The 20,027-nt window shown below is 51.5% G+C and overlaps 1 protein-coding gene across 4 annotated transcripts in view; it reads right to left on the bottom strand.

The window, feature by feature from the left end:
- TDRD5 (tudor domain containing 5) overlaps window positions 1-20,027 on the bottom strand; it is a 198,646-nt gene that overhangs the window by 53,038 nt on the left and 125,581 nt on the right. For all 4 annotated transcript variants that reach the window (XM_075320571.1, XM_075320573.1, XM_075320572.1 and 1 more), the window contains one exon: window positions 16,716-16,853. In XM_075320571.1, coding sequence (XP_075176686.1) covers window positions 16,716-16,853 — 138 coding nt within the window. The remainder of the gene's footprint in view (window positions 1-16,715; window positions 16,854-20,027) is intronic.

Here is a 20,027-nt window from a genome sequence, read left to right as displayed (position 1 = left end):
ACTTACCGTAAATTCTTTTTCTTATAGTTCCGACATGGGAGACCCAGACCATGGGTGTATAGCTTCTGCCTCCGGAGGACACACAAAGTACTACACTAAAAAGTGTAGCTCCTCCCTCCGAGCATATACACCCCCTGGATAACCAAATCTAGCCAGTTTAGTGCAAAAGCTGAAGGAGGACATCCACCCATAAGTAGAGATAGAGTAAAACCCGGAATAACCGGAACCTCTGTCTACAACAACAGCCGGTGAAAACACACGGAACAAGAAAACTGCCAACAGGCAACAGGGAGGGTGCTGGGTCTCCCATATCGGAACTATAAGAAAAAGAATTTACGGTAAGTAAACAAAATTCTCTTTTTCTTCATCGTTCCTTATGGGAGACCCAGACCATGGGACGTCTCAAAGCAGTCCATGGGTGGGAAATAAACAGAAAACTGAGAAGTAGGCAAAACCTAACTTCACAAATGGGCGACAGCCGCCTGAAGGATGCGTCTGCCCAAGCTCGCATCTGCCGAAGCATGAGCATGCACTTGATAGTGCTTCGAAAAGGTGTGCAGACTAGACCAAGTGGCAGCCTGACAGACCTGCTGAGCCGTAGCCTGGTGCCTGAAAGCCCAAGAGGCACCGACAGCTCTGGTCGAATGCGCCTTGATCCCCGGCGGGGGAGGCACCTGAGTGCACTGGTAGGCATCGGATATGGCCGACCTAATCCAACGAGCTAGGGTCGGTTTAGAGGCCGAGAGACCCTTGCGCTGACCTGTGGTCAGCACAAAAAGAGGTGCACCGCCTAAGAACAGCGGTGCGTGACACATAGATCCGGAGCGCCCGCACCAGATCTAAAGTATGCAACGCTTTCTCAAAGCGATGCACAGGAGCCGGACAAAAGGAGGGCAATGAAATGTCCTGGTTAGGGTGGAAAGGAGACACCACCTTAGGGAGAAAGTCCGGAGTCGGACGGAGAACCACCTTGTCTTGGTGAAAAAATAAAAAAGGTGACTCCGAAGAGAGCGCAGCCAAATCAGAAACTCTCCTGAGAGAAGTTATGGCCACCAGAAAAACGACCTTCTGTGAAAGGCGAAACAAAGAAACCTCCCTAAGAGGCTCAAAGGGGGGTTTCTGTAAGGCCGTGAGGACCAGATTAAGGTCCCAGGGATCCAAAGGCCGCCGGTAAGGTGAAATGATGTGAGATGCGCCCTGCATGAAGGTGCGCACCTGGGCCAGTCGGGCGATACGCCGCTGGAACAACACTGACAGCGCCGAGACCTGTCCCTTAAGGGAATTGAGGGATAGTCCTAGCTGCAGACCGGAGTGTAGAAAGGACAGGACGGTCGGCAAGGAAAAAGGCCAAGGGGCATGCCTGGAAGAACGACAACAGGACAGGAAAATTCTCCAAGTCCTGTGGTAAATCTTGGCCGAGGAAGACTTCCGAGCCTGAGTCATAGTGGAGATGACTTCGGGAGGAATGCCGGAAGCAGTCAGGATCCAGGACTCAAGAGCCACGCCGTCAATCTGAGAGCCGCAGAATTCTGGCGGAAAAACGGACCTTGTGAGAGAAGGTCTGGGCGGTCCGGGAGATGCCACGGCACCTCTACGGACAGACGGAGCAGGTCTGGGTACCAAGCTCGCCTGGGCCAGTCTGGAGCAATGAGTATGACCCGACGGCCCTCCATTCTGATCTTGCGCAGGACTCTGGGCAAGAGAGCTAGAGGGGGAAACACGTAGGGCAGACGGAACTGGGACCAATCCTGAACCAGCGCGTCCGCTGCAAAGGCCTGAGGATCGTGGGAGCGAGCCACATAAACCGGGACCTTGTTGTTGTGCCGGGATGCCATTAGATCCAGTTCCGGAGTGCCCCACTTGCGGCAGATCGACCGGAACACTGCCGGATGCAGCGCCCACTCGCCGCTGTCCACTGCTTGACGGCTGAGATAATCTGCCTCCCAGTTTTCCACACCTAGGATGTGGATTGCGGATATGGTGGACCTGGAGTCCTCCGTCCACTGAAGGATGCGTTGAACCTCCAACATTGCCAGGCGGCTGCGAGTCCCGCCCTGGTGATTGATGTAGGCAACTGCTGTCGCATTGTCCGACTGGACTCGAATGTGCTTGCCCGCCAACAGGTGGTGAAAGGCTAGGAGAGCTAGAAGCACAGCTCTGATCTCCAGCACATTGATCGAGAGGGCTGATTCGGATGGAGTCCAAGTGCCCTGTGCTCGGTGGTGGAGAAATACTGCTCCCCAGCCGGATAGACTGGCATCCGTGGTGAGAATCACCCAGGACGGGATCAGGAAGGAGCGTCCCTGAGACAGAGAGAGGGGCCGAAACCACCACTGAAGAGAGCTCCTGGTCTGTGGCGACAGAGCCACCAACCTGTGCAAGGAAGAAGTCCGCTTGTCCCAACAGCGAAGAATGTCCAGCTGCAGAGGACGCAGATGGAACTGGGCAAAGGGAACCGCTTCCATTGACGCCACCATCTGACCCAGCACCTGCATGAGGTGCCTGATGGAATGACGGCGGGGCCTCAACAGAGAGCGCACCGCCAGATGGAGGGACTGCTGTTTGACTAAGGGCAGCTTCACAAGTGCCGGCAGAGTCTCGAATTGCATCCCTAGGTACGTAAGTTTTTGGGTCGGGGTCAGAGTGGACTTGGGCAGATTGACAAGCCACCCGAATTGAACAAGCGTGGCGAGAGTGAGCGAGACACTCCGCTGACAGTCTGCACTGGATGAAGCCTTGACAAGAAGGTCGTCCAGGTAAGGAATCACTGCCAACCCCTGGAGGTGCAGAACCGCAACCACTGCTGCCATGACCTTGGTAAATACTCGAGGAGCCGTGGCTAACCCGAAGGGGAGAGCCACGAATTGGAAATGTTCCTCTCCGATTGCAAAACGTAGCCAACGCTGGTGTGAAACAGCAATTGGCACATGCAGATAGGCATCTCTGATGTCGATGGATGCCAGGAAATCTCCTTGGGTCATTGAGGCAATGACTGATCGCAGGGACTCCATGCGAAAATGCCGCACCTGAACATGCTTGTTGAGAAGCTTGAGATCCAGGATGGGCCGGAAGGAACCGTCCTTTTTGGGGACTAGGAAGAGATTTGAGTAAAAACCTCTGAACCGTTCCCTGGCGGGAACCGGTACAATTACTCCATTGGCCTGTAAGGATGCCACGGCCTGAGAGAAGGCGGCAGCCTTGGAGCAGGGGGGAGTTGACAGAAAGAATCTGTTTGGCGGGCTGGAAGAGAACTCTATCCTGTAGCCGTGGGAGATGATATCCCGCACCCACTGATCGGAGACGTGTTGAAACCACACGTCGCCAAAGTGGGAGAGCCTGCCACCGACCAAGGACGTTGCTGGCTCGGCCAGATAGTCAAGAGGAGGCTGCCTTGGTGGCAGCAGCTCCTGCGGACCTTTGTGGACGCGGCTTCTTGCGCCCGGTGGGCTTCTGGTCCTTGGCTGAGTTAGTGGACGAGGCCGAGGGCTTAGAGGACGACCAGTTAGAGGAACGAAAGGAACGAAACCTCGACTGGTTCCTGCCCTGGACAGGTTTTCTGGTTTTAGTCTGTGGCAAGGAAGTACTCTTCCCGCCAGTAGCCTCCTTAATTATTTCATCCAGTTGTTCACCGAACAGCCTGGACCCAGCAAATGGGAGCCCAGCAAGGTACTTCTTTGAGGAAGCATCTGCCTTCCACTGTCGAAGCCACAAGATCCTGCGGATAGCGAGGGAATTAGCGGAGGCCACCGCAGTGCGGTGAGAAGCCTCCAGCATGGCGGACATGGCGTAGGCTGAAAAGGCTGAAGCCTGGGAAGGTAAGGCAACCAATTCAGGCATAGAGTCCCTAGTAAGGGAATGCATCTCCTCTAGGGAAGCAGAGATGGCTTTGAGAGCACACACTGCTGCAAAGGACGGGGAGAACGAAGCCCCTGCCGCCTCATAGACAGACTTGGACAGGAGGTCAACCTGGCGGTCAGCGGGATCCTTAAGTGAGGTGCCATCAGCCACAGATACAACTGTCCGGGCTGAGAGTCTAGACACCGGAGGGTCTACCTTTGGTGAGTGAGCCCACTCCTTGACCATCTCTGGTGGAAAAGGAAAACGGTCATCAGAACCACGCTTTGGGAAGCGTTTGTCAGGACAGGCTCTGGGCTTGGACACAGTGGCTTGAAAACTGGAGTGGTTAAAGAACACACTCCTTGTTCTCCTAGGCAAAGTAAACTGGTGCTTTTCTGCCAGAGAGGGTTGCTCCTCTGATACTGGCGGATTGAGGTCCAGTACGGAATTAATGGACGCAATCAAATCACTAACATCCGCATCACCCTCGGTCAGATCAATGGGGCACATGGAGGTAGCGTCCGAGCCCCCAGTAAAGACATCCTCCTCGTCCTGCGAGTCGGCTCGTGAATCGGAGCCGCGGGACGAGGAAGGAGAGGGGACCCAGCGTCTCCTTTTAGGAGGACGGGGTCTGGGAGCAGATGAAGAATCCTCTGTGAGCTCTGCAGAGCGAGCCGAAGCAGCAGAGGCACCCTGAGAAGGGGGCTGATGCATGCTCAGCAGAGTCCGGGACAACTGTCCCATGGAGTCGGCAAAGGACTGGGAGATAGACTTAGAAAAAGAATCTACCCAAGCCGGGGGTTCAGCCACCGGGGCCGGAGCAGCCGGAGGGACCACTGGGGAGACTCCAGGCTGAGGCACCACCATGTTAGAGCAGGCATCACAATGTAGATATGTGCTCGGTTCAGGCAGTACGAGCTTACATGCAGTGCATATTGAGTACAGCCTTGCAGCCTTGCTCCTAGTGAGAGACATGCTGCTGAGGTGGGGGCTCTGCAGTAAAGAACACACTCCTTCAGAATGATCCCCAGAGAGTGTATAATAAAGTCCACAACCAGAGGTTGTGGCTTACCAGCCGTTTTGTGTGCCCTCCGGATTCCACAGCTCGGACCCCCAGTCAGGTTGCAGAGATGCAGCAGCCAGCGCCTATCAGTGTGAGAACGCTGATAAAATGGCGCCGGAGTGAGGAGGGGGGGCGGGGCCTAGTCCAAGAGCGGGAAGCGGAGGGCCAAGGGGATATACAGGGGAGGGAAACATCTCCTCAGAGAGGAGTGTCCTCCCCTGTGCTGATCGGCCGGTGGGCGGCGCCACACTGTCCCTCTGCATGACTGACATGCAGGGGCAGTGAAACCGAAAGTAGGCCGCAGCCGAAGCCGGGGCCTAAATTTTACAATGCGGCCGGCGAGCAGGCAACCTCGGCGCGGTTCTCAGGTGAAAGCCAGAGAACCGGCCGGAAATCACAGCAGAGTTAAATAACACACTCTCCCCACAATAAATGTACAAGGGACCCCTCAATAACGTCTCAAATACTTAGCTTATGAGACGCAGGGCCAGGTCCCTGAGGGATGAGTGCTCCGTCCGGCAGGGTCCTGAAAGGGCTGCGGATGGAGACCGGTCTCCTGCAAAGCAGTGAGAACAGTGTTGGCTCCCACTTCAAGCCAGAGCCCGAGGGATGGTGAAGGAGCGCGGCATGAAAAGGCTCCAGCCTCGAAATCAACCTTAACAACACCGCCGACACAGTGGGGTGAGAAGGGACATGCCGGGAGTCCACTTGGACCCGCTTTTCTTCCAACTCTTTAAAATCAAAAATCATATGAGAATGCATGTGTGGATGTGTGCCTCCTGAACACAAAGCATTGAACTGGCTAGATTTGGTTATCCAGGGGGTGTATATGCTCGGAGGGAGGAGCTACACTTTTTAGTGTAGTACTTTGTGTGTCCTCCGGAGGCAGAAGCTATACACCCATGGTCTGGGTCTCCCATAAGGAACGATGAAGAAAGACCAAATCGGTAGGAAAAATGTTAATCTGTAACAAAATCTTCTCAGGGCATATGGAGAGTTTGGTGCTTGGGGAGATCGGACAGGATAATGCAATATACTTGTATATTTTACAAGCATGCACATACGATCACACATATATACTCGAGAGGAGTGAATACATTTGCAGGACCCTAATGCAGAGACCACATCAGTAGTTAATTGCCGCTGGAGCTGGCCACGTGAGCCGCCCTCTACTTGCCGCAATCCATTCTGCCTCTTCTAATCTGTAGGTGCAAAGTGATGCTGCAACAATAACATCGTAACGGAGAACAATCAGAAGCGGCTCCGAGGATGCCAGCAGGTAGGGGGCGGTGCGGAGGAGGCGGTGCGGGGGGCTACCGACTGGCAGGTAGGAGGCGGTGCGGAGGGCTACCGACTGGCAGGTAGGAGGCGATGCGGAGGGCTACCGACTGGCAGGTAGGGGGCGGTGCGGAGGGCTACCGACTGGCAGGTAGGAGGCGGTGCGGGGGGCTACTGACTGGCAGGTAGGGGGCGGTGCGGAGGGCTACCGACTGGCAGGTAGGGGGCGGTGCGGAGGGCTACCGACTGGCAGGTAGGGGGCGGTGCGGAGGGCTACCGACTGGCAGGTAGGAGGCGGTGCGGAGGGCTACCGACTGGCAGGTAGGAGGCGGTGCGGAGGGCAACCGACTGGCAGGTAGGAGGCGGTGCGGATGGCTACCGACTGGCAGGTAGGGGGCGGTGCGGAGGGCTACCGACTGGCAGGTAGGGGGCGGTGCGGAGGGCTACCGACTGGCAGGTAGGGGGCGGTGTGGAGGGCTACCGACTGGCAGGTAGGGGGCGGTGCAGGGGGCTACCGACTGGAAGGTAGGGGGCGGTGCGGAGGGCTACCGACTGGCAGGTAGGGGGGCGGTGCGGAGGGCTACCGACGGGCAGGTAGGGGGCGATACGGAGGGCTACCGACTGGCAGGTAGGAGGCGGTGCAGAGGGCTACCGACTGGCAGGTAGGGGGGCGGTGCGGAGGGCTACCGACTGGCAGGTAGGGGGGCGGTGCGGAGGGCTACCGACTGGCAGGTAGGGGGCGGTGCGGAGGGCTACCGACTGGCAGGTAGGAGGCGGTGCAGAGGGCTACCGACTGACAGGTAGGAGGCGGTGCGGGGGGCTACCGACTGGCAGGTAGGGGGCGGTGCAGAGGGAGGAGGCGGTGCGGGGGGCTACCGACTGGCAGGTTGGAGGCAGTGCAGGGGGCTACCGACTGGCAGGTAGGAGGCGATACGGAGGGCTACCGACTGGCAGGTAGGAGGCGATACGGAGGGCTACCAACTGGCAGGTAGGAGGCGGTGCGGGGGCTACCGACTGGCAGGTAGAAGGCGGTGCGGGGGGCTACCGACTGGCAGGTAGGAGGCGGTGCGGAGGGCTACCGACTGGCAGGTAGGAAGCGGTGCGGAGGGCTACCGACTGGCAGGTAGGAAGCGGTGCGGGGGGCTACCGACTGGCAGGTAGGAAGCGGTGCGCGGGGCTACCGACTGGCAGGTAGGGGGCGGTGCGGCGGGCTACCGACTGGCAGGTAGGAGGCGGTGCAGGGGGCTACAGACTGGCAGGTAGGGGGCGGTGCGGGGGGCTACAGACTGGCAGCCAGACTAAGGTGAATGGATTTCTCCCATAATACACAAGAACTGATATTGACAAGTTTGAAAGTTATTTCAGGTTTTTATAATTTGCCCATTTTAGGATATACTGGACTCTAAGTTGCCAGGAAAATATATTCCAGTAAAATTAAAGTAAAATACTACAATTTTTGGGGCCATTTTCATAGAGAGAGAACTATACATGTATCAAGTCAGTTAAAGTAGGTCACAACTCTACTGATACAAGGACAATTAAGGCTGCGTGCCCCCGATCAGGGTTCACAGCGTTTTGGATGCAGATTGTGTCAGCCGAGTCAAAAACACTGTGTTGTACAGTACAGGCACAGCGGATGGGATTTCTGGCAATCTCCTGCCTACTGTGCTTGTTTTTCCCGCAGCGAAAACTGACCTGTGGTGCGGCTTCCTGAGCCTCAGCATGTCAATTCTTTGCTGTGGAGATGCGAGCATTCTCTGCAGGGAGAGCAGAAGAAAGACTAAACCTGCCCGAACTCGGATTGTGGGTACGAGCAGCTGTGGTGTCCTGCGGAGGAGACTCACGGCCCCGCAGGTCAGGACCCACCGTGTCCAGGAAGCAGCGGGTCCTGATCGTGAGCACATACCCTTACTCTGAAGCTACCAATTAGCAATAAATATTTACATTTTCTTCCTATTCCTTTCGTCAGCCTCTTTTTTGCTTTTGTCTGGGAATATGAGTGCCACCCAGACTCTGGAGGAAGACCACCACAATAACCTATGGAGGCGCTGCTAGGGTAAGACAAGTATGTGTTTCTCAATGTTAATCCCGAGCAGTGTTTCTCTATGGATCCTGTACAGACAGTCTCTTGCCCCCCAGGATCAGTGATTTTAAAGCGCACCAATCACCAGGATTTTCCTATATAACCTAAAGCTAGTGTCTGTTTTTTATGCTAATTCTATTATAGAATCGTTTTACTAAGTGGCTAGAAGGACTTGTGCTGATGTCATACCCGTGTGACCAGAAGGGGCGGAGCCTCAGCCAACATAGCTGAAACCCCAAGCAACATTTTTCTGTTGGCTGAGGCCCTGCCCATTCTGGTCACACGGGTATGACATCAGCACAAGTCCTTCTAGCCACTTAGTAAAACGATTCTATAATAGAATTAGCATGATAAGGGAGGATGGACAGGCAGGGGGTGGGAATCACTATGAATACCCACACCAGTTATTAGCTGATCAGCAGCTGCTGTCAAACAGCTACTGATTTTACAAACTTTACTTGCTTGTATTTCAAAACCTAAACATCCTAGTTGACAACTAAAGGTATGTGTAGAATCAGTATGATAGTGCCAGTATAGCACTGTATGTATAGAATCAGCCTGATAGTGCCAGTATAGCACTGTATGTATAGAATCAGCCTGATAGTGCCAGTATAGCACTGTATGTATAGAATCAGCCTGATAGTGCCAGTATAGCACTGTATGTATAGAATCAGCCTGATAGTGCCAGTATAGCACTGTATGTATAGAATCAGCCTGATAATGCCAGTATAGCACTGTATGTATAGACTCAGCCTGATAGTGCCAGTATAGCACTGTATGTATAGAATCAGCCTGATAGCGCCAGTATAGCACTGTATGTATAGAATCAGCCTGATAGCGCCAGTATAGCACTGTATGTATAGAATCAGCCTGATAGCGACAGTATAGCACTGCATGTATAGAATCAGCCTGATAGTGCCAGTATAGCACTGTATGTATAGAATCAGCCTGATAGTGCCAGTATAGCACTGTATGTATAGAATCAGCCTGATAGTGCCAGTATAGCACTGTATGTATAGAATCAGCCTGATAGTGCCAGTATAGCACTGTATGTATAGAATCAGCCTGATAGTGCCAGTATAGCACTGTATGTATAGAATCAGCCTGATAGTGCCAGTATAGCACTGTATGTATAGAATCAGCCTGATAGTGCCAGTATAGCACTGTATGTATAGAATCAGCCTGATAGTGCCAGTATAGCACTGCATGTATAGAATCAGCCTGATAGTGCCAGTATAGCACTGCATGTATAGAATCAGCCTGACAGTGCCAGTATAGCACTGCATGTATAGAATCAGCCTGATAGTGCCAGTATAGCACTGTATGTATAGAATCAGCCTGATAGTGCCAGTATAGCACTGTATGTATAGAATCAGCCTGATAGTGCCAGTATAGCACTGTATGTATAGAATCAGCCTGATAGTGCCAGTATAGCACTGCATGTATAGAATCAGCCTGATAGTGCCAGTATAGCACTGTATGTATAGAATCAGCCTGATAGTGCCAGTATAGCACTGTATGTATAGAATCAGCCTGATAGTGCCAGTATAGCACTGTATATATAGAATCAGCCTGATAGCGCCAGTATAGCACTGTATGTATAGAATCAGCCTGATAGCGCCAGTATAGCACTGTATGTATAGAATCAGCCTGATAGTGCCAGTATAGCCCTGTATGTATAGAATCAGCCTGATAGCGCCAGTATAGCACTGTATGTATAGAATCAGCCTGATAGCGCCAGTATAGCACTGTATGTATAGAATCAGCCTGATAGTGCCAGTATAGCCCTGTATGTATAGAATCAGCCTGATAGTGCCAGTATAGCACTGTATGTATAGAATCAGCCTGATAGTGCCAGTATAGCACTGTCTTTAGGTTATATAGGAAAATCCTGGTGATTGGTGCGCTTTAATGATGAACAAGTGTAGCAGCACCCATCACAGAAACCTGATACCCTTGTGATCTTATGGCGGTAATGGTTAATGTTTATACGTATTTGGGAAACAAATAAAAGAAGGGAATTTTGTTACTTACCGTAAATTCCTTTTCTTCTAGCTCCTATTGGGAGACCCAGACGATTGGGGTGTATAGCACTGCCCTCCGGAGGCCACACAAAGCAATTACACTAAAAAGTGTAAGGCCCCTCCCCTTCTGGCTATACACCCCCAGTGGGATCACTGGCTCACCAGTTTTAGTGCAAAAGCAAGAAGGAGGAAAGCCAATAACTGGTTTAAACAAATTCACTCCGAAGTAACGTCGGAGAACTGAAAACCATTCAACATGAACAACATGTGTACCCGAAAAACAACCAAAAATCCCGAAGGACAACAGGGCGGGTGCTGGGTCTCCCAATAGGAGCTAGAAGAAAAGGAATTTACGGTAAGTAACAAAATTCCCTTCTTCTTCGGCGCTCCATTGGGAGACCCAGACGATTGGGACGTCCAAAAGCTGTCCCTGGGTGGGTAAAGAAATACCTCATGTTAGAGCTGCAAAGACAGCCCTCCCCTACGGGGAGGCAACTGCCGCCTGCAGGACTCTTCTACCTAGGCTGGCGTCCGCCGAAGCATAGGTATGCACCCGATAATGTTTGGTGAAAGTGTGCAGACTCGACCAGGTGGCTGCCTGGCACACCTGTTGAGCCGTAGCCTGGTGTCGTAATGCCCAGGACGCACCCACGGCTCTGGTAGAATGGGCCTTCAGCCCTGATGGAACCGGAAGCCCAGCAGAACGGTAGGCTTCAAGAATTGGTTCTTTGATCCATCGAGCCAGGGTGGCTTTGGAAGCCTGCGACCCCTTGCGCTTACCAGCGACAAGGACAAAGAGTGCATCAGAGCGGCGCAGGGGCGCCGTGCGGGAAATGTAGATTCTGAGTGCTCTCACCGGATCTAACAAATGTAAATCCTTTTCATACCGGTGAACCGGATGAGGACAAAAGGAAGGTAAGGAGATATCCTGATTAATATGAAACGAGGATACTACCTTAGGGAGAAACTCCTGAATGGGGCGCAGCACTACCTTGTCCTGGTGGACCACCAGGAAGGGAGCCTTGGATGACAGCGCTGCTAGCTCAGACACTCTCCGAAGAGACGTGATCGCTACCAGAAAGGCCACTTTCCGTGATAGTCGAGAGAGTGAAACATCCGTCAGAGACTCGAAAGGCGGCTTCTGGAGAGCAACTAGTACCCTGTTCAGATCCCATGGATCTAACGGCCGCTCGTACGGGGGGACGATATGACAAACCCCCTGCAGGAACGTGCGTACCTGCGGACGTCGTGCTAGACGCTTCTGAAAAAACACCAATAGCGCCGAGACTTGCCCCTTAAGGGAGCCGAGCGACAAGCCCTTTTCCAACCCAGATTGCAGGAAGGAAAGAAAAGTAGGCAATGCCAATGGCCAGGGGGACACTCCTTGTACAGAGCACCAGTAAAAGAAAATCCTCCACTTCCGTGGTAGATCTTAGCAGACGTGGGCGTCATAGCCTGTCTCATGGTGGCAACGACCCCTTGGGATAATCCTGAGGACCCTAGGATCTAGGACGCAATGGCCACACAGTAGGTTCAGGGCCGTAGAATTCAGATGGAAAAACGGCCCTTGGGACAGTAAGTCTGGCCGGTCTGGTAGTGCCCACGGTTGACCGACCGTGAGATGCCTGTCGCCAGAGCTCTTTGATCGTCATGAAAACCGGGACCTTGCTGTTGTGCCGATTCGTGAAACCCGTCCGGGTGCAGAGACCATTCTCCTGCGTCCACGCCCTGGTGACTGAGGAAGTCTGCTTCCCAGTTTTCTACGCCCGGGATGTGAACTGCGGATATGGTGTATGCTCTGTCTTCCACCCCTAGCAGAATCCGGCGGACTTCCTGGGAGGCTTGCCGACTGCATAGTCCGCCTTGGTGGTTGATGTATGCCACCGCTGTGGATTGTCCGACTGAATTCGGATCTGTTGGCCTTCCAGCCACTGCAGGAAGTCTTGCAGGGCAATATACACTGCCCAGAGCTCCAGACAATTGATCTGAAGAGTGGACTCCTCTGAAGAGAGTCCTTGAACGTCTGAGAAAGGGGGACGTTCCTGTGTAGGGACATCGACTTCCCCTCCCATTAGCGAAGAATGTTCTATTGAAGTGGACGCAGATGAAACTGCGTGAAAGGGACTGCCACTGGATGAGGTGTCTCCTTGAAGGAGAGACTGCACCCCCGTCTGTAGTGACCGCTGTGTGTCCAGTGGAAGCTTCACTATCGCTGAGAGAGTGTGAAACCCCAAGCTAAGATATGCCAGCGATTGGGTTTAACTTTGAAAAGTTGAGGACCCACCCGAAACTCTGGGAAGTCTCCAGCGCCATGTTCAGGCTGTGTTGGCATGCCTCTTAAAAGAGTGCCTTGACAGGTAGATGGTCTAAGTAAGGGATCACAGGGTGACCCTGAGAGTGCGGGAGTGGTCCCACTGCTGCCATGAACTTGGTGAAAACCCGTGGGGCTGTCGCCAGACCGAAGGGTAGGGCTACGAACCGAAGATGCTCGTCTTCAATAACGAATTGTAGCAAACGCCGGTGCTCTGGAGCAATCGGCACGTGGAGATAAGCATCCTGATGTCTATTGATGCTAGGAAATCTCCTTGAGACATTGAGGCAATGACGGAGCGGAGGGATTCCATCCGGAACCGCCTGGTTTTCACGTGCTTGTTGAGCAGTTTAAGGTCCAGAACGGAACGGAAGGAGTCGTCCTATTTTGTCACCCCGACCAGATCGGAGTAAAAAGTGTCTCTTGTTCCTGAGGAGGAACCGGGATTACGACTCCTACTGCCTGCAGAAGAGCCTCGGCTCGGCCGGTGAGGAAGTTTTTGCGACAAACTGTCTCTCACCCACCGGCCATTGACCTGTGGCAGTTAAATGTCGCTAAAGCGGGGGAGTCTGCCACCGACCGCGGACGCGGAGAGAGAGGGCTGAAAGTCATGAGGAAACCGCCTTGGTAGCGGTTCCTCCGGCTGCCTTCTCCGGGCGCGATTGAGCCCGCCAGGAACCTGCGCCCCTCTGAGCCTTTTGAGTCCTGTTGGACGAGGGCAATTGGGACGTGCCCGAGCCTGGGAAGGACCGAAACCTCGACTGTCCCTTCTCCTGATGGGTCTTGTTTGATAGCTGGGGTAAGGAAGAATCCGTACCCTTGGACAGTTGAATGATTTAATCCAACCGCTCACGAAACAGTCTGTCACCAGATAAAGGCAATCTGGTTAAGCACTTTTGTGGAAGCAGCATCTGCTCCAATCCCTTAACACTAGGAGCGTAACAACACGGAGTTGGCGGACGCCACTGACGTACGGCTCGTAGAGTCCAGGACAGCATAAACAGCTTGAGTCGCAATGCCGACATTGCGAGGTGAAGGACGCTACTGCGGCCAAGATGTACATGTGACCGCGTCCCTCTGCGCAATACTAGCTGAAATAGCTTGGAGTGCCTCTATGGCTGCGAATGCCGGGGCAACCGACCCGCCGATAGCTTCATAGACAGATTGCAACCAGAGGTCTATCTGTCTGTCAATGGCATCTTTAAGTGAAGTCCCATCTTCCACTGCAACTATAGATCTAGCCGCAAGCCTGGAGATTGGGGGATCCACCCTTGGAGCGCTTGAGCACGTCAGGGGGGAAGAGACAACGCGTATCCTCAATACGGTTGGAGAAAACGCTTATCGGGATAAGCGTGGTGTTCCTGGACTGCTTCTCTGGAGTCAGAGTGACCAGAAAAGTACTCAATATACGCTTGAGATACCGAAATAGGGATTTCTTCTGCTGTGAAGCTGACCCCTCCACTGGAGGAGTTGAGGGAGAAATACCCAACCTTCCATTGATGGACGCTATAAGATTATTCACTATAGCGTCACCATCCGGTGTATCCGGATTGAGAGCGGTCTCAGGATCAGAGTCCTGAACAGCTACGTCTGCATCATCATACAGAGAGTACTGTGATGAAGTCGAGGGCCGTTCTTAGGGAGCTCGCTTAGGCCGTCTGGGACTGTCGTCCGTGTCAGAGCCTGCACCCTGGGATGCATGGGACCCTCCTGGAGCCATGATTTGTTTCGAAATCAGGGTGGCCAGGGGCATTGAATCAACATTGCCCAAGGTCTGTCTGGACTGCAAAGTCTGTAAGATGTTAGTCATAGTCACAGACAATATATCAGCGGAAACTGCAACTCCGTCCCTGTCCCTGGACAGGGATCACAGGTGGTTCTTTTGGCCACCTGTAGCAGAGACCCCGTTGAGTAATTGCACACACTGGGGGTCCTGGAACAGTATCGCATGCAGTACAAGCAGCATAGAAAGCCTGTGCCTTGGCACCCATGCTTTTTTCTTTTTTTTTTTTTTTTCGCTGTTGCTGTCTAGCCATCTAGGAGCATTAGCCAAGAAAAGCGACCGTACAGTGCAATGTATGGCATACAAGCATGAAGTACAATAAACACTTCAGCACATGCAGTACAAGGAGCATAGAAAGCCTGTGCCTTGGCACCTTTGCTTTTCTGCTGCCGTTGTCTAGTTATTCAGGAGCATTAGCCAAGAAAAGCGACATACAGTGAATGTATAGCATACAAGCATGAAAATAAACACTGCAGCACATGCAATCCAAGCAGCATTGAAAGCTTGTGCCTTAGCACCCTTGCTTTTCTGCTGCTGTTGTCTAGTCATCAAGGAGCATTAGCCAAGAATAGCGACATGCAGTGAATGTACAAGCATGAAAACAAACTCTGCAGTACATGCAATCCAAGCAGCATTGAAAACTTGTGCCTTAGCACCATTGCTGTTTGCTGCCGCTGTCTAGCCATCTAGGCGGGTAGACAGCCAAGAATAGCCCTTACAGTGCAATGTAAAGCATACAAGCATAAAGGACACATGACACCGCAGCACATGCAAGACAAGCAGCATATAGAGTCTGTGCTTTAGCACCCCTGATCTTTTGCTGCTATTTCTAGGTCTGCATCCTGAATAGCGACCGTACAAAAGTACAACAGGACACTTCGGCATTAGTGGGTCAGCACTTTAGTTGCCGCTTACCGCCCGCACAAAAGCGGGTGTGTGGCGCCGGAATCCTGTGCTGGCAGCTCAGCGCTTGTCTCCGTTTTCCCGCTCTGCGTGCCGGAATGGCTGCCGGCGTCCAGAGGAGAGGGGCGGGCCGAGGGCGTGCCCGAGACAAGAGCGGGAACCCGGCGCCCACTGTGTCTAGTGAAGGGGGCTGGAGAATGCAAATAAGGCTCCAGCCCTCGGCGCTGCTATAGAACAGCGTCTCTCCCTTTCCCTGAGTGACAGGGTGGGGGCGGGAACGAAGCGGCGCTAGGCCGCAAAAGCCGGGGACTAAAGTTAGAAGCGCCGCCGCCGTAAAAGCGCGGTCGGCGCGTCCCCGGCGCACTACAAGTCGCAGCTGCGCCGCCGCTCCAGGGGCGGTCGGCGCGGCGGTCCCCACACGTAAAGTCCCCCAGTAATCTGCAGGGACTATAAGCCCAGCGCACAGCGCTACAGTCCCCGGCGCACTAGCACACCCAGCAAGCCTGGAGTGTGCGTGGCCTGCCATACGGGGACACAGAGTACCTGAAAGTTGCAGGGCCTTGTCCCTGAACGGCACTCCCGCTCCACATCCAGCAGGTTCTATGGGTCTGTGGATGGAGCCCGGCCTCAGGGCTTGGGGGCCGGAAAGATCCCACTTCCTCAGAGCCCCTCAGGGGGATGGGGAAGGAAAACAGCATGTGGGCTCCAGCCTCCGTACCAGCAATAGGTACCTCAACCTTACAAACCGCAAGTGGGGTGAGAAGGGAGCATGCTGGGGGCCCTCTTTTCTTCCATCCGATATAGTCAGCAGCTACTGCTGACTAAACAGTGGAGCTTATGCATGGATGTGTGCCTCCTTCGCACAAAGCAGAAAACTGGTGAGCCAGTGATCCCACTGGGGGTGTATAGCCAGAAGGGGAGGGGCCTTACACTTTTTAGTGTAATTGCTTTGTGTGGCCTCCGGAGGGCAGTGCTATACACCCCAATCGTCTGGGTCTCCCAATGGAGCGCCGAAGAAAGAGAGTATTTTGCCCTTTTATTCCTGTTAATTTTACAGAGTTGTCAACTTTGTAACTATACCGTCTTAATAAATACTAGTGATGAGCGAGCGTGCTTAGCACTGCTCATTACTTGATTGAGCATATGGGGTGCTTGGGCGCGTGACTACAGTACTAAGTATCATGGAAGTCAATGGGAAACTTGCATATTTTTAAACTCAAGTGTACCTAAGTAATGAGCAGTGCCGAGCACGCTCGCGCATCACTAATAAAGACACATGCAGAATTTGTCATTACTTGTTACCTTTAATGTTTATAAATCGGTTATATTATATATATAAAAAAAATAATAGTCCAAAAAAAATGGCAAGACTAAAAGGCACAAGCCAAAAAAAAAAAAAAGAATTACATCTGATTATCACATGTGACACGTACGCTGGTCTCGAATGCAGGCTCGTGATGGGGAATCTGGGGAGATTCTGCTCTTTTCCTTTCAATCTTCTCTTTCTCCGGGGATTCTTCTTGTGGTTGATCTGGAGACTGGTTTAGGTAGTGCACAAATGGATTACACATCTGTAAGGGGAGAAAAAGCGATATCTCAGGCACTAACTCAGCACTTACACAAGTCATGGACTCTTAGTGTGCTTCTAACTTCTTCATAAGAAACTACTGCCACTGATTATATATATATATATATATATATATATATATATATATATATATATATATAATATTTAGATAGATAGATATAGATAGATAGATCTATATCTATCTATATTTTATATCTATCCATATATATATATATATATATATATATATATATATATAAATATATATATATATATTTTATATATATATATTTATATATTATATATATATATGTATATATGCACACACATATATACCCCTATACCAAAAGTTTGGACACACCTTCTCATTCAAAGAGTTTTCTTTATTTTCATGACTCTGAAAATTGTAGATTCACATTGAAGGCATCAAAGCTATGAATTATCACATGTGGAATGAAATACTTAAAGTGTGAAACAACTGAAAATATGTCTTATATTCTAGGTTCTTCAGAGTAGCCTCCTTTTGCTTTGATTACTGCTTTGCACACTCTTGGCATTCTCTTGATGAGCTTTAAGAGGTAGTCACCGGAAATGGTTTTCCAACAGTCTTGAAGGAGTTCCCAGAGATGCTTAGCACTTGTTGGCCCTTTTGCCTTCACTCTGCGGTCCAGCTCACCCCAAAGCATCTCGATTGGGTTCAGGTCTGGTGACTGTGGAGGCCAGGTCATCTGGCGTAGCACCCCATCACTCTCCTTCTTAGTCAAATAGCCCTTACACAGCCTGGAGGTGTGTTTGGGGTCATTGTCCTGTTGAAAAATAAATGATGGTCCAACTAAACGCAAACCGGATGGAATAGCACGCCGCTGCAAGATGCTGTGCTAGCCATGCTGGTTCTGTATGCCTACAATTTTGCATAAATCCCCAACAGTGTCACCAGCAAAGCACCCCCACACCATCACACCTCCTCCTCCTCCATGCTTCACGATGGGAACCAGCCATGTAGAGTCCATCCGTTCACCTTTTCTACAAAGACACGGTGGTTGGATCCAAAGATCTCAAATTTGGACTCATCAGACCAAAGCACAGATTTCCACTGGTTTAATGTCCATTCCTTGTGTTCTTTAGCCCAAACAAGTCTCTTCTGCTTGTTGCCTGTCCTTAGCAGTGGTTTCCTAGCAGCTATTTTACCATGAAAGCCTGCTGCACAAAGCCTCCTCTTAACAGTTGTTCTAGAGATGTGTCTGCTGCTAGAACTCTGTGTGGCATTGACCTGGTCTCTAATCTGATCTGCTGTTAATCTGTGATTTCTGAGGCTGGTGACTCGGATAAACTTATCCTCCGCAGCAGAGGTGACTCTTGGTCTTCCTTTCCTGGGGCGGTCCTCATGTGAGCCAGTTTCTTTGTAGTGTTTGATGTTTTTTGCCGCTGCACTTGGGGACACTTTCAAAGTTTTCCAATTTTTCAGACTAACTGACCTTAATTTCTTAAAGTAATGATGGCCAATCATTTTTCTTTACTTAGAATTTGTATTCTGGCAAGAAAAAAACAGCTAACAGTATATTCAGTAGGACTATCAGCTGTGTATCCACCAGACGTCTGCACAACACAACTGATGGTCCCAACCCCATTTCTAAGGCAAGAAATCCCACTTATTAAACCTGACAGGGCACAGATCTGATGAGACGAATATAAACTTATTTGGTTCAGATGGTATCGAGCGTATGTGTGGCGGAAACCAGAGGAGCAATACAAAGAAAAGTGTCTTCACTGCAGTCAGGCATGGTGGTGAGAGTTTCATGGTTTGGGGCTGCATGAGTTCTGCCAGATGTGGAGAGCTAGAGATCATTGAGGGAACCATGAGTGCCAACATGTGACAAACTGAAGAAGGACATAATCCCCTCCCTTCGGAAACTGGGCCACAGGGCATTATTCATTTCAAACATGATACATTTTTTGCATAGTATCAGCCTTCTACTTAATATTCTATTTATGAGTTTCTGTAACTTCATCCACTCCCGATGTGAAATGAAGGGAATTTTGTTACTTACCGTAAATTCCTTTTCTTCTAGCTCCAATTGGGAGACCCAGACAATTGGGTGTATAGCTACTGCCTCCGGAGGCCACACAAAGCATTACACTAAAAAGTGTAAGGCCCCTCCCCTTCTGGCTATACACCCCCCGTGGGATCACGGGCTGCTCAGTTTTAGTGCTAAAGCAAGAAGGAGGAAGCCAATAACTGGTTTAAACAAATTCACTCCGAATAACATCGGAGAACTGAAAACCGTTCAACATGAACAACATGTATACCCGCAAAAAAAAACCAAAAATCCCGAAGGACCACAGGGCGGGTGCTGGGTCTCCCAATTGGAGCTAGAAGAAAAGGAATTTACGGTAAGTAACAAAATTCCCTTCTTCTTTGTCGCTCCTAATTGGGAGACCCAGACAATTGGGACGTCCAAAAGCTGTCCCTGGGTGGGTAACTTAATACCTCATGTTAGAGCCGCAAAACAGCTCTCCCTTACGAGGAGGCAACTGCCGTCTGCAGGACTCCTCTACCTAGGCCGGCGTTCGCCGAAGCGTAGGCATGCACCTGATAATGTATGGTGAAAGTGTGCAGACTCTACCAGGTAGCTGCCTGGCACATCTGTTGAGCCGTAGCCTGGTGACGTAATGCCCAGGACGTACCCACGGCTCTGGTTGAATGGGCGTTCAGCCGTGATGGAACCGGAAGCCTAGCAGAACGGTAGGCTTCAAGAATTGGTTCTTTGATCTATCGAGCCAGGGTGGATTCGGAAGCCTGCGACCCTTTGCGCTTACCAGCGACAAGGACAAAGAGTGTATCCGAGCGGCGCAAAGGCGCCGTGCGGGAAATGTAGATTCTGAGTGGTCTCACTAGATCTAACAAATGTAAGTCCTTTTCATACCGAGGAACCGGATGAGGACAAAAGGAAGGTAAGGAGATATCCTGATTAATATGAAACGAGGATACTACCTTAGGGAGAAACTCCTGAATGAGGCGCAACACTACCTTGTCCTGGTGGAACACCAGGAAGGGAGCCTTGGATGACAGTGCTGCTAGCTCAGACACTGTCCGAAGAGACGTGATCGCTACCAGAAAGGCCACTTTCTGAGATAGTCGAGAAGGTGAAACATTCGTCAGAGGCTCGAAAGGCGGCTT

This window comes from Anomaloglossus baeobatrachus, chromosome 8 (assembly GCF_048569485.1).
Source record: "Anomaloglossus baeobatrachus isolate aAnoBae1 chromosome 8, aAnoBae1.hap1, whole genome shotgun sequence".
In the NCBI taxonomy this organism is placed as follows: domain Eukaryota; kingdom Metazoa; phylum Chordata; class Amphibia; order Anura; family Aromobatidae; genus Anomaloglossus; species Anomaloglossus baeobatrachus.
This window is presented reverse-complemented; position numbering and strand designations above follow the sequence as displayed.